General features: G+C 49.0%; 1 protein-coding gene across 2 annotated transcripts; it reads right to left on the reverse strand.

Moving 5' to 3' along the window:
- Positions 1-985: 985 nt before the first annotated feature.
- mrpl12 (mitochondrial ribosomal protein L12) lies at positions 986-15359 on the reverse strand. Of its 2 annotated transcripts, none has more exons than XM_068003942.1 (5): positions 15215-15359; positions 14309-14495; positions 9142-9216; positions 8115-8249; positions 986-2188 (listed from the first exon to the last, which is right to left on the reverse strand). In XM_068003942.1, exons 1-5 carry the CDS (start codon positions 15262-15264, stop codon positions 2072-2074), a joined length of 564 nt encoding a protein of 187 aa, XP_067860043.1. In that variant the 5' UTR covers positions 15265-15359; the 3' UTR covers positions 986-2071. The 2 variants fall into 2 exon arrangements, with proteins under 2 accessions (XP_067860043.1, XP_067860042.1); XM_068003941.1 differs by having other exon boundaries at positions 8115-8252; positions 15215-15356.
- Between the last annotated feature and the right edge of the window lie 2969 nt (positions 15360-18328).

Here is an 18328-nt window from a genome sequence, read left to right on the forward strand (position 1 = left end):
AAACTGAGATTGAAAGATTTTTGTTAGGTAAGGGTATTGAGGGTTATGGAACCAAGGCGGGTAAATGGAGATAAGGAGATCAGCCATGATCTAACTGAATGGCCTATTCCTGTTCCTATGTGTCCCCATGTGTAAAAAGACCAAGTCTCCTTAAGAACTGAAACCTGCAACTTTATTCTCTGCCGCGCTTGCGTTAGTGTAACCCCGATCACAGTAAATACCTTATGAAGTAAACATAGGACACCTGTTATTGTCCCTTTACCTCACCCAGCAGATAATACCACACTGCTTAACTGTTCTGTACAGGCTGCACTTAAAACAGAATCCGTGCCAGTTAATATCCCGGTGAATAACGGGATGACGGGCTGGGAACTGTGTCCCTTCCCCACGGCATTCGCACTGTTCCTCCCGTCAACGATGAGCACCGAAAGAACCTTTGGCCAACTCCTGGCCTTGAGCGAGCCGCGATTGCTGGTTTGATGACCAGATGGAACCGCACTCAGCATCAGAAAGTGTGAAGGAGGCACCACCAGGGGACAGTGCTGCTTACAGCATTGTCCCCAAGAGTTTTATAATCCAACAAGTGGGATGAAAGTCAAGACAGGTTCCTGCTAATCATTGACCCACGAAAAGACTCAGGCCAACAGCAGCACAGGTACTTAATGCCCAGAGTCCTAATGGAAGCAAGTCCACTGTCCAAAACTGACCATAACTGTCCAAAGCTGACAAATCTTGTCAGTCTCTACAAGCAAGTTATCAGCGATCCAGTACAGAAGATCCCCAATTCTACAATAGTGTCTATCGGACTCCAGCAACAGCCTGACTGCCTAATCTTTAGGCTGAAAGACGGTGTAGAGGGAGGGATGAAGGTGAGGGGCAGGAAATCAGAGACAGTGGCGAATCAATGGTTTCTTTGTTGAGGCAATTTTGAAACGGTTTCTTTTAATGCAGTCAGATCCCACTTTACAGAACGTAAGGCCTCAGAGAGGATTGTTCTATTTCTTTATTTAAAACACTTTGGTTAACGTTACCAGTCATTCAACAAAGTCAATGCTTTTAATCTCAATCTGATTCACATCAGCACGGCACCAGGTCGAGCACCACATCACAAAACACTTGCACAGAAAGCGTTCCATTCCACAAACTGGCCGCTGCATCAGCAGAGCCCTGGGCTGCTGGGGGCACATTACTGGATACAAATAACGCCCCCCACCCCCCCATCCCCTCAACCTGTCGTGTATGACACTGCGCAGAGTGGTTATTAGCGCCACAGAATCCTTTAGCCCACGTTTCACAGGATACCATCTTTTAAATGGAAGGGACAAGCCTTCGATGCAATTCAGAAGAATTGAACTTTGCTAAAACTTCATCTTTGCATCGTGACACTTCCAATGTACCAGAAAACCCCACTTCATGCCTTTGAAGATCTCTAAATTGAATTGTCACTCGTTATTTATCTCAGTCTTGGGGTGGTGTGGGGGGTGCAGGGAAGAGAATAAGGTCTGGATTTGGGAAAGATAGTCTATTAATTATTAATTTCACACCGACACAAGCAGCGCTGTCCCTTTACTGAAGCCTCCTCCTCCACCACCCCCTTTCAATTACACTCCTGCTCTCAGGATCCATCACTAAATCCCAAGGAGAGTTCACCCATGGCCCGAAACCACCAATAACAATCGGTCACAGGGTGGCACATCAAACACGTTCATCTCTGGAGTTTTAAAAATGTGGGTTTTTTTCTCATTTAATGTTGGATGAAAATGAGACGGGCAGTTACATGGAGATTCGCAGTTGATTTCCCAGTAAAGTTGCTATACAGGCTGGGCACTTACAGTACATCTCCATCCGTCCTATCTGAGGAATAACCGCATCCTCCGACGCACTTTAGAAGTGGTATAAAAAAACATAATATGCAGGACACACTTACAAACAATATCTTGGTCAAACTACTTTATGTCCCCATGATGCAGCGTAGCAGCTCAGTGACACCAATCAGTCCACTGGGTCGAGGACGACCGTAAAACTGGTCTCCATGGCTTCCTCGAGACTGGGGTCGGCAGGAATACGATCATTATTCTAGTTGAACTGTTCCGCCTGCTGCTTCCAGGGCGGCCTTCAGCTTTTCCGCCTCGTCCTTCGAGACATTGGCTCTCATCTCCTGAGGGAGGGATTCTACCAGCTTCTTTGCCTGAGAAACAAACGCATACAATGTTACTCGCAGCTCGCTTTTGAAATGACTGTAGTAAGGTGGGGTTGGGGAGGGGGGAGAGATACAAGTGGCCTCTGAGGGTTTGCAGAGAGCGGGGAGGAAAAAAAAACACACCCCTCTCCCCACCCCAACCAGGGTTTTCGTTACTGACCGCAATGCCTCCCACAGTCAAATAGCAAGTAAGATTTGACCATAGCCATTTGGGGTGAGGTGCCAGAGGATGCTCATCACCGTGGAAACACACCTAAGCCCTTGCTTTATAATGCTTGCACTTATATAGCACCTCCCCATGCTGAAACATCTCAACATGCTTCACACAATGAATTACTTTTCTTGAAATGCAGTGACTGGAATATAAGTAAACGGTAGAAATAGCCTTGAATATTGGAGGGGAAAAATCCCTCACCACAACCCAAGGGCTAATTGTCCTGGTAAATATTTCAGTAGCACAAGGCTGTTGATCAGCACACCCAAAAACGTAGGCTAGAGGTCTACACTTGGAATTCTTCAAACATGGACTTCCCCACGAGACAGCGAGAGGCAGAGAGAGCGAGCGACACACTCCCACACCTCCGACAATCAGCCCGAGAGCATCACAGGCGAGGACCAGAGCCACCCGCCCACCCATCTTCTTAAATCAAGGAACGCGGAGCAACGGGGGAAAAAAAATGAAAATTAAATGGTCAGTTCAGCAATAAGATGAAGCCGCCCTTCAGCTGACTAAATGTCTCACCGACTGAGCGGGAACGAAGTGGGTAAAATCACAGTGAAAGTTTTGAGGAGGGGTTTAAAGGTGGTTACTGAGGCGGACAGGTAACAGAGAGCGGGGGGTGAAGTGGCTGAAGGCACTGCCATCTGTAGTGGAGCTGAGCTGAGGTGAGGCGGGGTGGTTCATGAGTAAGACGGGGAGACAGATTCTATTTTGTTACACAGTTTAAGTGGATTTGCAATTTTAATTAGGCACAGATCACTAGAATTGTCTTCCATCCATTACAATATGAAACAATAACCCAAAGCTCGAGGCTCACCTCTGCACAAATTGCAGCCACTTTCCCGGTGGTCCAGCACACACTTTAAATCCTTTGCATCTAACAGATCCAGGCCAGTTTTTATTCTCAACGCAAAAGCTCCAATCCAGCCCTTCACCAAGTTCACCTCAAACTCCAGGTGGTTAATCTGCCCTGGAGTCGTAGATCACTGGAGTCCAACCACATCCACTCAGGGTGCCCGAAACATTTCTCCAAAGCAACTGAAGCTGTCTTCAAGAGATCGTATTTTTTACGTGTTTATGATCGAATTACAATGCAGTTCATTGTATCCCACTGTTTGGTATCATTCTATTAGAACTTATTAAAAACACAAATCATGTGCATACTTCACACCAGGAAAGCCCTGTACACAGGTACACACACACGCACCAGGAAAGCCCTGTACACAGGTACACACACACGCACCAGGAAAGCCCTGTACACAGGTACACACACACGCACCAGGAAAGCCCTGTACACAGGTACACACACACGCACCAGGAAAGCCCTGTACACAGGTACACACACACGCACCAGGAAAGCCCTGTACACAGGTACACACACACGCACCAGGAAAGCCCTGTATACACACACACGCACCAGGAAAGCCCTGTATACATACACACACTAAGAAAGCCCTGTACACACACACACACACACACACACACCAGGAAAGCCCTGTACACACACACCAGGAAAGCCCTGTACACACACACCAGGAAAGCCCTGTACACACACACCAGGAAAGCCCTGTACACACACACCAGGAAAGCCCTGTACACACACACCAGGAAAGCCCTGTACACACACACCAGGAAAGCCCTGTACACACACACCAGGAAAGCCCTGTACACACACACCAGGAAAGCCCTGTACACACACACCAGGAAAGCCCTGTACACACACACCAGGAAAGCCCTGTACACACACACCAGGAAAGCCCTGTACACACACACCAGGAAAGCCCTGTACACACACACCAGGAAAGCCCTGTACACACACACCAGGAAAGCCCTGTACACACACACCAGGAAAGCCCTGTACACACACACCAGGAAAGCCCTGTACACACACACCAGGAAAGCCCTGTACACACACACCAGGAAAGCCCTGTACACACACACCAGGAAAGCCCTGTACACACACACCAGGAAAGCCCTGTACACACACACCAGGAAAGCCCTGTACACACACACCAGGAAAGCCCTGTACACACACACCAGGAAAGCCCTGTACACACACACCAGGAAAGCCCTGTACACACACACCAGGAAAGCCCTGTACACACACACCAGGAAAGCCCTGTACACACACACCAGGAAAGCCCTGTACACACACACCAGGAAAGCCCTGTACACACACACCAGGAAAGCCCTGTACACACACACCAGGAAAGCCCTGTATACACACACACACACGGAAAGCCCTGTACACACACACACCAGGAAAACATAGAAACATAGAAAATAGGAGCAGGAGTAGGCCATTCGGCCCTTCGAGTCTGCTCCGCCACTCAATATGATCATGGCTGATCCTCTATCTCAATACCATATTCCTGCTCTCTTCCCAGACCCCTTAATGCCTTTTGTGTCCAGAAATCTATCTAGCTCCTTCTTAAATATATTCAGTGACTTGGCCTCCACAGCCTTCTGTGGTAGAGAATTCCACAGGTTCACCATTCTCTGAGTGAAGAAATTTCTCCTCATCTCAGTCCTAAATGTCCTACCCCGTATCCTGAGACTGTGACCCCTCATTCTGGACTCCCCAGCCAGAGGAAACATCCTCTCTGCATCCAGTCTGTTTAGCCCTGTCAGAATTTTATATGTTTCAATGAGATCCCCTCTCATTCTTCTAAACTCGAGTGAATACAGGCCGAGTCGACCCAATCTCTCCTCATAAGACAGTCCTGCCATTCCCAGGGATCAGTCTGGTGGACCTTCGCTGCACTCTCTCTATGGCAAGTATATCCTTTCTTAGGTAAGGAGACCAAAACGGCACACAATACTCCAGGTGTCGTCTCACCAAGGCCCTGTATAACTGCAGTGAGACATCCTTGCTCCTGTACTCAAATCCTCTTACAATGAAGGCCAACATACCATTTGCCTTCCTAACTGCTTGCTGCACCTGCATGTTTGCTTTCAGTGACTGGTGTACAAGGACACCCAGTTCCCTTTGTACATCAACATGTCCCAATCTATCACCATTTAAATAATACTCTGCCTTTCTGTTTTTCCTTCCAAAGTGGATAACTTCACATTTATCCACATTATACTGCATCTGCCATGTATTTGCCCACTCACTCAACTTGTTTAAATCCCCTTGAAGCCTCTTTGCATCCTCCTCACAACTCACAATCCCACCTAGTTTTGTGTTGTCAGCAAACTTGGAAATATTACATTTGGTTCCCTCATCCAAATCATTGATATATATTGCGAATAGCTGGGGCCCAAGCACTGATCCCTGCAGTACCCCACCAGTCACTGCCTACCATCCCGAAAAAGACCCATTTATTCCTACTCTGTTTCCTGTCTGTTAACCAATTTTCAATCCATGCCAGTATATTATCCCCAATCCCATGTGCTTTAATTTTGCACACTAACCTCTTATGTGGGACTTCATCAAAAGCCTTCTGAAAATCCAAATAAACCACATCAACTGGTTCTCCCTTATCTATTCTACCAGTTACAGCCTCAAAAAACTCCAGTAGGTGTGTCAAACATGATTTCCCTTTCATAAATCCATGTTGACTTTGTCTAATCCCGTTGATATTTTCGAAGTGTCCTGTTATCACATCCTTTATAATCGATTCTAGCATTTTCCCTACTCCTGATGTTAGGCTAACCGGTCTGTAGTTCCCTGTTTTCACTCTCCCTCCTTTTTTAAATAGTGGGATTACATTTGCCACCCTCCAATCTGCAGGAACTGTTCCATAATCTATAGAATTTTGGAAGATGACAACTAATGCACCCACTATTTCCATGGCTACCTCTTTTAGTGCTCTGGGATGCAGATTATCAGGTCCTGGGGATTTATCGGCTTTCAGTCTCATTAATTTCTCCAGCACTATTTTTTTTGACTAATACTAATTTCCTTTAATTCCTCCTTCTCACTAGTCCCTTGGTTCCCTAGCATTTCTGGGAAGTTATTTGTGTCCTCTTCCGTGAAGACAGAACCAAAGTATTTGTTTAATTGCTCTGCCATTTCCTTGTTCCCCATTATAAATTCTCCCGTTTCTGACTGTAAGGGACCTTTGAAGTGAAGATATTTGTCTTCACTAATCTTTTTCTTTTTACATACTTGTAGAAGCTTTTGCACACCACTTTTATGTTCCTTGCAAGTTTACTCTCATACTCTATTTTTTCCCTCTTAATCAATCTCTTGGTCCTTTTTTGCTGAATTCTAAACTGCTCCCAATCCTCAGGCTTGCTACTTTTTCTGGCAACTTTATATGACTCCTCTTTGGACCTAATACTATCCTTAATTTCTGTACACACACACACACCAGGAAAGCAACCTAAGCCCATGTTGCAGGCCAGTGAAAGCAGCATACATGCCTCACGTTAAAGGCGCTATATAAACATAAGCTGTTTGCAAAAGCAGCATACGCACACACATTAAAGCACAGTACGTGTGTGCTGCACACCGCAAAAGTCTGCACATCATACCATGAAACCAGTGTATATGTGTCGCTGCACGGTATGAAAGTACCACACGTGTGCTATATAGTGAAAGTAGCGTGCACGTAAACTAACCTTGGAAGCAGACAACATGCACCATATACGGCAACAGCGCCGTGTAAAGGGAAAAAAAGAACTTCCATTTACATCCTCAGGATGTTCCAAAGCTCTTCACAGCCAACGAAATATAGTCACTGTTGTTATGCAGGCAAACGCAGCAGCCAATTTACACACAGCAAGATCCCACAAACAGCAAATGAGAAGAATGACCAGTTAATCTGCTATAAGGGCGCTGGTTGAGGCAGGAATGTTGGCCAAGACAGTGAGAGAACTCCCCGCTCTCTTATTTGAAAAGTGCCAGGGGATAGTTTACAACCACCTGAACAGGTTTAACATCTCATCCAAAAGACAGCACCTTCTACAACATTCCATCGGTACTGCACTAAATTCCGTACTCAAAAGTCCTGGAGCAGGGAGTTGGACCCACAAACATCTGCCCCAGAGGTGAGAGTGCTACCCACTGAGCCAAACCAACACCGTAAAATGAACTGACGCAGTCACAGGCTGCGGGTCTGCGATTGTCCGCGTGCACCCCTTCCTGCTGGGAACGCCAGCTTGTAGAATCGCCTGAATATTCGCAGCTCGAAGAAAGAACTTGCATTTATATAGCGCCTTTCACAACCTCAGGATGTCCCAAAGCACTTTACAGCCAATGAAGTACTTTTTTTTGAAGTGTAGTTACCGTTGTAATGTAGGAAACGCGGCAGCCAAATTGCGCACAGCAAGATCCTGCAAACAGCAATGTGATAATGACCAGATAATCTGTTTTTAGTGATGCTGGTTGAGGGATAAATATTGGCCAGGACACCAGGGAGAACTCCCCCTGCTCTTCTTCGAAATAGTGCCGTGGGATCTTTCATGTCCACCCGAGAGGGCAGACGGGGCCTCGGTTTAACGTCTCATCCGAAAGACGGCACCTCCGACAGTGCAGCACTCCCTCGGTATTGCACTGGAGTATCAGCCTAGATTTTGTGCTCAAGTCTCTGGACTGTGGCTTGTACCCTCGACCCTCTGACTGACAGAGGTGAGAGTGCTACTACTGAGGCACGGCTGCTCACAGTCTGCTCTGAGCAGCGAGGAGCCTGTACCTACGGGATTGTTAAAGGGAGGGTCACCTTTCCTTCCTCCAGGTCACCTCACCTGCACAAGGTTGAGCCCAGAAATGCAGTTCTTCACTTCTTTAATAAGTTTCACTTTCTCCGCCGCCTTGAATTCCACCAGCTTCACTGTGAAATGGGTTTTCTCCTTCTTTGCTGGCTCAGTTTCATCCTCTGCCTGCTGGAGAAACGTGACAACAGAGAAATCAGGAGAGGTAGCAACTCCAAATACTGGATTGCAAGAATTGCCTCAGCTGCGGCTGTATTGTCCACGCTGGGATTCACCAATTTTAGCTCAGAGTTTCATATAATCTAGAAATTGGGAAAGGTCCCACCCTCAGAGACAAAGACTGCCTAATTCCCAAATTATATACTGTTTGAACCGTTTTCTCTTTATAATTCACGGCTAACCTTGCTGGGCAGCTGTTGAATGCAATGTTAATTGAACGGGGAACATATACTGGCGGTAGCCCAGGCCTATAGGTTGCTGCAAGGATTGAGCGCAAACTAAACATTATCCACACTATGAATCTTCCTTGGATGAGCATACTTTCAACTTGTACTATAACCGCATCACCCACCCCACCATCCTCTAAACCCCGGTCACCCCCGCACCCCCCAACCCCCCAGTCACCCTCGCCCTCCTAACCCCAGTCACCCCCACCCCACTAACCCCTGATCACCCCCGCCCCCTAACCCCCGATCACCCTCGCCCTCCTAACCCCCCCGATCACCCCCGCCCCCTAACCCCCGATCATCCCCGCCCCCCCAACCCCCCAGTCACCCTCGCCCTCCTAACCCCGGTCACCCCCACCCCACTAACCCCCGATCACCCCCGCCCCCTAACCCCCGATCACCCCCGCCCCCCCCAACCCCCTCGCCCTCCTAACCCCCCCGGTCACCCCCGCCCCTCTAACCCCGGTCACCCCGCCCCCCCAACCCCCGATCATCCCCGCACCCCCCCAACCCTGGCATAGACCACCTTGCTCCTTTGAGAGGGGACATGACCTCGTGAGAGATATCAGGCAGACCCATTCTCCCAGTGGGGTTTCCCCTCTAACTGCAGTTACCTGGGAAGCAGGCTGAGCAGCTGCCGTCGATCCCACCACCGGCATCATTCCAATATCCTGAATTTTAAGTGTTTTCTATTAAAATAAAAGAAGAGCTTTAACAGGTGTTGTCAGATATAATAAATTACACAGAACATTCCCACTGCTCCACCGCGAGAAACACATGGGGAAATCACCCCAACTCGTAATATCGCGTATATTATACCTGCAGGAAATATTGATCGCATTAGAACGAGCACAGCCTGTCACACAGAGACAGGTGTATTTATAAAGGGGCTGCTGAGCACGAGATCGCTGAGCAGCCTTTCTGCACACGCTCACTGAACGAAGCTCCCACATACAAGAATCATCAAATAAAAACAGGAAAATGCTGGAAAACACTCAGCAGGTCGGGCAGCATCTGTTGAGAGAGAACCAAGAGTTAACATTTCAGGTCGATGACCGTTCGTCAGAACACAGTCACGGATCTGAAACACTAACTCTCGTCTGTCTGTCTGTCTCTCTTCACAGATGCTGCCCGACCTGCTGAGTGTTTTCCAGCATTTTCCTGTTTCTATTTCAGATTTCCAGCACCCGCAGTATTTTGCTTTTGCACAGGAATCGTCGCTGATCGTTTCAGCGACCATCTCCAGATGCGCAGTACATTCTAACTTTCTCATACGTTGGCAGCCCAGCAATTTATTTTGTCACCGCTTCTGCAAACTTTCAGATTCCGAGGCAGGGCCTGGTGTTTTCAGAGATGGGGCCCTGCAACAGAAGGGGTTTAGAAAACTTGAACTGATTTCCAGCAGACCAGACCCAGAATCTGGATGTGCCTACTGGACGTGTAACTCGCAGAAAGAAGCACGAACTTCACAAGTCAATAAGCAGAAGTAATCGACCGTCTGATTCTTACTGTATTCTCTCGAAATTAATTTCTGCACTTTTCTACCACATTTTCTGCAATATTAAATGAGACGGGGAGAATGCCGATCAAGTTAGTTTAACAGTTACAGTGTGTGAAGTGGGGCTCCAGTTACCAGATCAAACTTCATTCTGAGATTGAACTGGCAAGACACTCAGTGCTGTTTCTGAACTGCCCCTGCACAGGCCCCATGACACTGACCGCTTACACTGTACAGGCCCCATGACACTGACCGCCTTTACTGTACAGGCCCCATGACACTGACCGCTTACACTGTACAGGCCCCATGACACTGACCGCTTACACTGTACAGGCCCCATGACACTGACCGCCTTTACTGTACAGGCCCCATGACACTGACCGCTTACACTGTACAGGCCCCATGACACTGACCGCTTACACTGTACAGGCCCCATGACACTGACCGCTTACACTGTACAGGCCCCATGACACTGACCGCCGCTTGCACTGTACAGGCCCCATGACACTGACCGCTTACACTGTACAGGCCCCATGACACTGACCGCTTGCACTGTACAGGCCCCATGACACTGACCGCTTACACTGTACAGGCCCCATGACACTGACCGCTTACACTGTACAGGCCCCATGACACTGACCGCTTGCACTGTACAGGCCCCATAACTGACCGCATATACTGTACAGGCCCCATGACACTGACCGCTTACACTGTACAGGCCCCATGACACTGACCGCTTGCACTGTACAGGCCCCATAACTGACCGCATATACTGTACAGGCCCCATAACACTGACCGCTTATACTGTACAGGCCCCATGACACTGACCGCTTGCACTGTACAGGCCCCATAACTGACCGCATATACTGTACAGGCCCCATAACACTGACCGCTTATACTGTACAGGCCCCATGACACTGACCGCTTGCACTGTACAGGCCCCATGACACTGACCGCCGCTTACACTGTACAGACCCCTTAACACTGACCGCTTATACTGTACAGGCCCCATAACTGACCGCATATACTGTACAGACCCCTTAACACTGACCACTTTTACTGTACAGATCCCTTCAACATATCATCGATGACGACGAACACCTCGCTATGGCCATCCCCACACCTCCACTACTCGCCTTTAAACAGCCACCCAACCTCAAACAGACCATCGTTCGCAGCAAATTACCCAGCTTTCAGGAGAACAGCGTCCACGACACCACACAACCCTGCCACGGTAACCTCTGCAAGACATGCCAGATCATCGACACAGATACCACCATCACACGAGAGGACACCACCCACCAGGTGCATGGTTCATACTCCTGTGACTCGGCCAACGTTGTCCACCTCATACGTTGCAGGAAAGGATGCCCCAGAGCATGGTACATTGGCGAGACCATGCAGACACTGCGACAACGGATGAACGGACACCGCGCAACAATCGCCAGACAGGAGGGTTCCCTCCCAGTCGGGGAACACTTCAGCAGTCAGGGACATTCAGCCACTGATCTTCGGGTAAGCGTTCTCCAAGGCGGCCTTCAAGACACACGACAACGCAAAATCGTCGAGCAGAAATTGATAGCCAAGTTCCACACCCATGAGGACGGCCTCAACCGGGATCTTGGGTTCATGTCACGCTACACGTAACCCCACCAGCGAACAAATGTTATCTGTTTTTAATACAACGGGTCATTTTCTCTCGGTCTCTTCCGGACGGACGGACGTCTGTGGGTTCTGACCGTTTGTATATTCAGTAGTCTTGTATGTAATGTCTCTCTGTCTGAACACTATTCAACTCCTTTGATTGCCTTGATAACGGGCAGTTGGAAAGATTATCTGTAATTACCAGGCATTGTTCTCTGACTATATATGCTGTACCCTTTCATGGAATCCCACACTCACCTGACGAAGGAGGAAGCCTCTGAAAGCTTGTGATTTTCAAATAAAACTGTTGGACTATAACCTGGTGTTGTAAGATTCCTTACATTTGTCCACCCCAGTCCATCACCGGCATCTCCACATCATGACTGACCGCTTACACTGTACAGGCCCCATAACACTGACCACTTATACTGTACAGGCCCCATAACACTGACCACTTATACTGTACAGGCCCCCTAAACACCGACGGCTTGTACTGTACAGGCCCCTAAACACTGACCGCTTGTACTGTACAGGTCCCCTAAACACTGACCGCTTATACTGTACAGGCCCCTAAATACCGACCGCTTGTACTGTACAGGCCACTAAACACTGACTGCTTGTACTGTACAGGCCCCATAACACTGACCGCTTGTACTATACAGGCCCCATAATACTGACCGCTTGTACTGTACAGGCCCCATAACACTGACCACTTGTACTATACAGGCCCCATAATACTGACCGCTTGTACTGTACAGGCCCCATAACACTGACCGCTTGTACTGTACAGGCCCCATATCACTGACCGCTTGTACTGTACAGGCCCCTAAACACTGACCGCTTGTACTGTACAGGCCCCATAACACTGACCGCTTGTACTGTACAGGCCCCTAAACACTGACCGCTTGTACTGTACAGGCCCCATAACACTGACCGCTTGTACTGTACAGGCCCCATAACACTGACCGCTTGTACTGTACAGGCCCCATAACACTGACCGCTTGTACTGTACAGGCCCCTAAACAACGACCGCTTGTACTGTACAGGCCCCTAAACAACGACCGCTTGTACTGTACAGGCCCCTAAACAACGACCGCTTGTACTGTACAGGCCCCTAAACAACGACCGCTTGTACTGTACAGGCCCCTAAACAACGACCGCTTGTACTGTACAGGCCCCTAAACAACGACCGCTTGTACTGTACTGATTTATCGTCCAGAATCAGGCAATTGCACAGCCTCCAGGGCTACCTTTGCAAAACTGTGGCATTCGGAGGCAACAAACTGCTCTGCACACAGTAAATATAGAAATCCACAGGATCTGTTGCAGGATGTAAATGTTACACGCAAAGGTCACCTGTCCTAATAACGAGAGACTAAATGCTTTACCCCCAAACACACAGAGCATATCCCCCATGTTTTAGACAGATCAGCCACATTAGAATTTATGAAAATCTGGAAGAGTTCTATCCCGAGTTCCTTTCCCATTCTTACACTTTCTCCAGTCGCACCCCCGGTCCACCAATCGTTTTACAACGGAGCTCCAAAGACTAGTGGGATAAATGGAACACCAACCCGCGAGTGGTGGGAGACGGGACAGTAATCCTGGGACGTGGAACGGATTCTATCGTTTACCCTCTCCCAATTTATTCTCGGCCAAGACCGGCGTAACCCTCCCCAGTCTTTAACCACAGCCATCACTAGGAAAGGGACGGAGTTTCCTGTTACCTCCTTCCCCGGGGCTGAAGCTGATGAGCTGGATCTCCGCGTGCACGAGGAGGCGGCATAAGACCATAAGAGATAGGAGCAGGAGTAGGCCATTCGGCCCCTCGAGCCTGCTCCACCATTTAATGAGATCATGGCTGATCTGATTTTTACCTCAACTCCACTTTCCCGCCCTTTCCCCATATCCTTTGGCTCCCTTGCTGATCAAAAATTTGTCTAACTCAGCCTTGAATGTATTCAATGACTCAGCCTCCACAGCTTTTTGGGGTAAAGAATTCCAAAGATTCACGACCCTCTGGGAGAAGAAATTCCTCCTCATTTCTGTCTTAAACGGGCGACCCCTTATTCTGAGACTATGCCCCCTAGTTTTAGATTGCCCCATGAGGGGTAACATCCTCTCAGCATCTACCCTATCGAGTCCCCTCACAATCTTGTACGTAGACCGAGTCTATTGGTCTACCCAAATCCTACGTCCTAATTTGCACTCTCCTGTCGTATTCAGACAGCAATTTCAACCTGCGAATAAGGTCAACAGATAAGAACAGGAGCAGGCCATTCAGCCCCTCGAGCCTCTTACATCGAGTCTACAGCACAGAAACAGGCCATTCGGCCCAAGTGGTCCATGCCGGCATTTATGCTCCACACGAGTCTCCTTCCATCTTCATCTAAACCTATCAACATATCCTTCTATTCCTTTCTCCCTCATGCCATTTAATTAGATCATGGCTGATCTGTATCTTAACTCCATCGACCTGCCTTGGTTCTGTATCCCTTAATACCTTGGCCGAACATAAATCTATCTATCTCAGTTTTGAAATTTTCAATTGACCTCCCCAGCCTCAACAGCTTTTTGTGAAGGGGGGGAGGGAGAAAGAGTTCCAGACTTCCACGAGGGAGGGTTTGTCAAAGACGTACCTTGAGTAGTTCATTTAAGTCGGAGATTTCCAGAAGCGTTAGGCTTGCTATGTCGTGCACCAGCTGCTTTATCTTTGGCGAGTAATCCTTGGGAGATGTGTCGAGGGGCGGCGTCGCCAAGGCATCATCGCGACTACAGACGCTGGTGTGCAGCCCCTGCCGGGCACAGAACCTCCGCAGCTCTCGCCTGCCGAAAGATTAGATAGCAACGGTTTAGTGTGACAGGAGGCAGCTGTGGGGGAAGGTTGGGGTTGAGGGAGGAGGGAGGGGGGAGGAGTTGGGGTTGAGGGGGGTGGCGTTGAGGGGGGGGGGGGGAAGAGAGGCCCCGGGGGGGGGGGGGGGGTTGAGGGGGAGGTTGGGGTTGAGGGGGAGGGGGGGTGGGATTGAGGGGGAGGGGAGGGTGGGGTTGAGGGAGGAGGGAGGAGGGAGGGGGGAGGAGTTGGGGTTGAGGGGGGTGGCGTTGAGGGGGGGGGGGGAAGAGAGGCCCCGGGGGGGGGGGGGTTGAGGGGGAGGTTGGGGTTGAGGGGGAGGGGGGGTGGGATTGAGGGGGAGGGGAGGGTGGGATTGAGGGGGAGGGGAGGTTGGGGTTGAGGGGGAGGGGGGGAGGGATTGAGGGGGAGGGGAGGGTGGGATTGAGGGGGAGGGGAGGAGAGAGGCCCCGGGGGTGGGGGGAAGTGAGATGGGAGAGGCCCCGGGGTAAAGGGAGAGAGACAGGCCCTGGGCTGAGGAGGGGGCGATCCAGCCGGCTCGGGGCCCCTCCCTCGCTTCACCCCGCCGCCTCCCACTGACCCCGGGCCTCCAACCCGACGGTAACCGGCGCAGGCCCTGTCCCACCCCCGCTCCGCCCCACCCCACCCGAGCGGGCCCCGGGGCTGCCCCATCCCCTAATCCCCCGTCCCCTCGTACCTGAGCAGGCCCCGGGCTGTCCCCGTCCCTCTCCCCAGCGCCGCCAGCATCTCCCCGGCGTTTACTCGATGGGCGCCCGGCACATGGAGCAGTGTCGGGGCGGGCGGGGGAGTGACCTCTACAGCCTGACCTACCCGGCCTGCAGCGCGCTGCCAGCATGCAACAAGACTTTATTAACAACCATGACCTCTGTCACCTACCCAGAGTACAGCGCGCTGCCAGTATACAATTCAACTTTATCAACAACGAGCAGAGCTTCAGATTGTAACACAATGGGGGCGAAATATACCCAGCCCATTAATACTACAGGGAGGGGCTTTATACCCAGCCCATTAATACTACAGGGAGGGGCTTTATACCCAGCCCATTAATACTACAGGGAGGGGCTTTATACCCAGCCCATTAATACTACAGGGAGGGGCTTTATACCCAGCCCATTAATACTACAGGGAGGGGCTTTATACCCAGCCCATCAATGCCACACAGTGTAGACAGGGAGAGGCATAATATAGTCCATCAATGCTGCCAGGAGAGGCTTTACATACAACCCATTAATGCTACAGGGATAGTGCTTTTTACACAGCCCATCAACACTGAAACACTCTCATTTGGCATTGATGCATTTCCAGCCTTCTCTGGTTTTACTTAATGCTATTGATAAGAGTGCAGACTTAGGCCAGTACACTCATGGTGTGTCACTCCATTCATCAGCTCCGACTGCTCCCACCATTCGTGCTAAATCTACAACCATCTGTGCCTCACTCCAGAGACAACCCCAGGTTAGGACAAAACCTGAAATCGGGATGATTTGGAACTGGTTCCTTTCCCTCACAACATTCAAGAAGAATTTGGATGAGCACTTGAAATGCCATAGCATACAAGGCTACGGACCAAATGCTGGAATATGGGATTAGAGTAGACAGGGCTGATGGCCGGCGCGGACACGATGGGCCGAAGGGCCTCTATCCGTGCTGTATGACTCTATGACTTGTGCTGCACTGAAGGATGGAAGCTTGAAATGTGGTGGGGATGGGTGGAGAACAGGAGAAACCCACAAAGCCTTCATTAGATGCAACTTTTGATTTAAACTTAAGTTGAAGTGCAGAATGAGCAGTCCAAGGCACATACACCTAACTTTCATTTGTATACTGCCCAATCAGTGGAACCAGGATGATTGATAAAGAGGAAATTTGTAAAGGAGAGAGTCAAATATACACAAAGAGGGTTTTTTAAAAAGGAGGTAGGATGGCAGCAAGATGACATGGTTTGCAGCATTATCCAAAATGAATTGACCCCAGAGATGACCCTCAGGGATTCCCAATGCCTGCCAGGGTCGACAGCACAGAATCAGGCCATTCAGCCCAACTGGTCTGTGCTGGCGTTTATGCTCCTCACGAGCCTCCTCCCACCCTTCCTTTAACCCTATCAGCATACATCAGTGGCTCTGAATTTTCAGTTTAGCATGGGCTGGATTTCAGAAAATTCCACATCCGGGATACATTATAAAAGCTCACCATGTGTTTTTTTGTTCTCTCTGTAAACTTTAAGTTAGTCATAACTCTCAAGTTATTTAAAATAAAAACTTTCTAGCACATATTAATGCAGTCTCATTTTAAAATAGGTTCAAAGGCAGCCCTGTGATCTCATTTTTCCCAGAATATTAACTTTATCATCTCCTCAGCTGTTTTGAGTTCAGTATCCTAATCTCAACCATCCATCCCGGCAACCTGCCGATCTGGTTAGCCGCCTTACACCGAGACATAAACTTGAGCTTACCCGAAACTCTGCTGCCCGTATCCTAACTCGCACCAAGTCCCGTTCACCCATCATCCCTGTGCTCGCTGATCAATGTTAGCTCCTGGGCCGGGAACGTCTCGATCTTAAATTATCATCCTTGTTTTCAAATCCCTCCTTGGCATCGCCCCTTTCCATCTCTGTAACCTCCTCCAGCCCTACAACCCTCTGAGATCTCTGCACTCCTCCAATTCTGGCCTCTTGCACAGCCCCGATTTTAATCGCTCCACCATTGGCGGCCATGCCTTCAGCTGCCTAGGCCCCAAAGCTCTGGAGTTCCCTCCCTAAACCTCTCCGTCTCTCTACCTCTCCCTCCTCCTTTAAGACACTCCTTAAAACCTACCTCTTTGACCAAGCTTTTGGTCACCTGTCCTAATCTCTCGTCAAATTTTGTTTGAGAATCGCTCCTTGGGACGTTTTAATACGTTAAAGGCGCTATATAAATGCAAGTTGTTGTTATAAAAGGTCTTGCAGCTGGAAGCCGCTCATTTAAAGCAAGACACTGATTCCCCAGAAGTAAATGATATGAAGGGAAAAAAAGTTTATTTTATATATATATATGGTTTGAAAAATTAGCTTGAAGGTGAGGAAAGCTGAATAAACAATGATATACCAAAGAGAAAAACACAGATGATAGAGACACATTCATTTATAGTATAACAGAACATGCGTGTCCAGTGTCTTATTGACACGAGGATAAACGGTAGGACGAACCTGTACCCCATTTACCCAAACCACAGCAATGTAAGTTATCCTGTACAGTATTATACTGCAAATGAACAGACAATTTTCTTGCTTCAAACATGCACACCATCTTGATGCAGACTTGGTTTGTTTTTTAAATTAGACATTTAGCTGTTTATGTTGTAATGAACACTAATATACACCAGAGAATGACTGCACAATATACAATCTGCTATATGGATTACAGTTATCGATTGGGTTTAGTTAAATCAGACCCGGTTATTACGCAGCGACAGTTCATGGAGGTCAGTAACTTCCACTGCAAAGTGCCTGTGACTCCAGCGGTGAGAGTGGAATATGGCAGAGGTCACCAAGCAGTAAGTCTACACAGCCAACTACAATGTCCGCCTGTTACTTAGTTCAGAGGAATGGGCTTATAATAAAAGTTGGTGGTTCTGTAGTTCAGTCTGGATCTGTCGTCACACATATCAAACTGCAGTTTAATGTACTGTCAGAGCCTGTTCGTGTACCAAATGTCATGGTCGCTCCCGTCTTCACCCTCAGCTGTCCCGGAATTTTTAAAATCTCTCTTTTGTTGCATTCGGCTTTTTTGTTTAACGAGAAAAGGAATGAGGG

This window comes from Heptranchias perlo, chromosome 23, assembly GCF_035084215.1.
Source record: "Heptranchias perlo isolate sHepPer1 chromosome 23, sHepPer1.hap1, whole genome shotgun sequence".
Classification (NCBI taxonomy): domain Eukaryota; kingdom Metazoa; phylum Chordata; class Chondrichthyes; order Hexanchiformes; family Hexanchidae; genus Heptranchias; species Heptranchias perlo.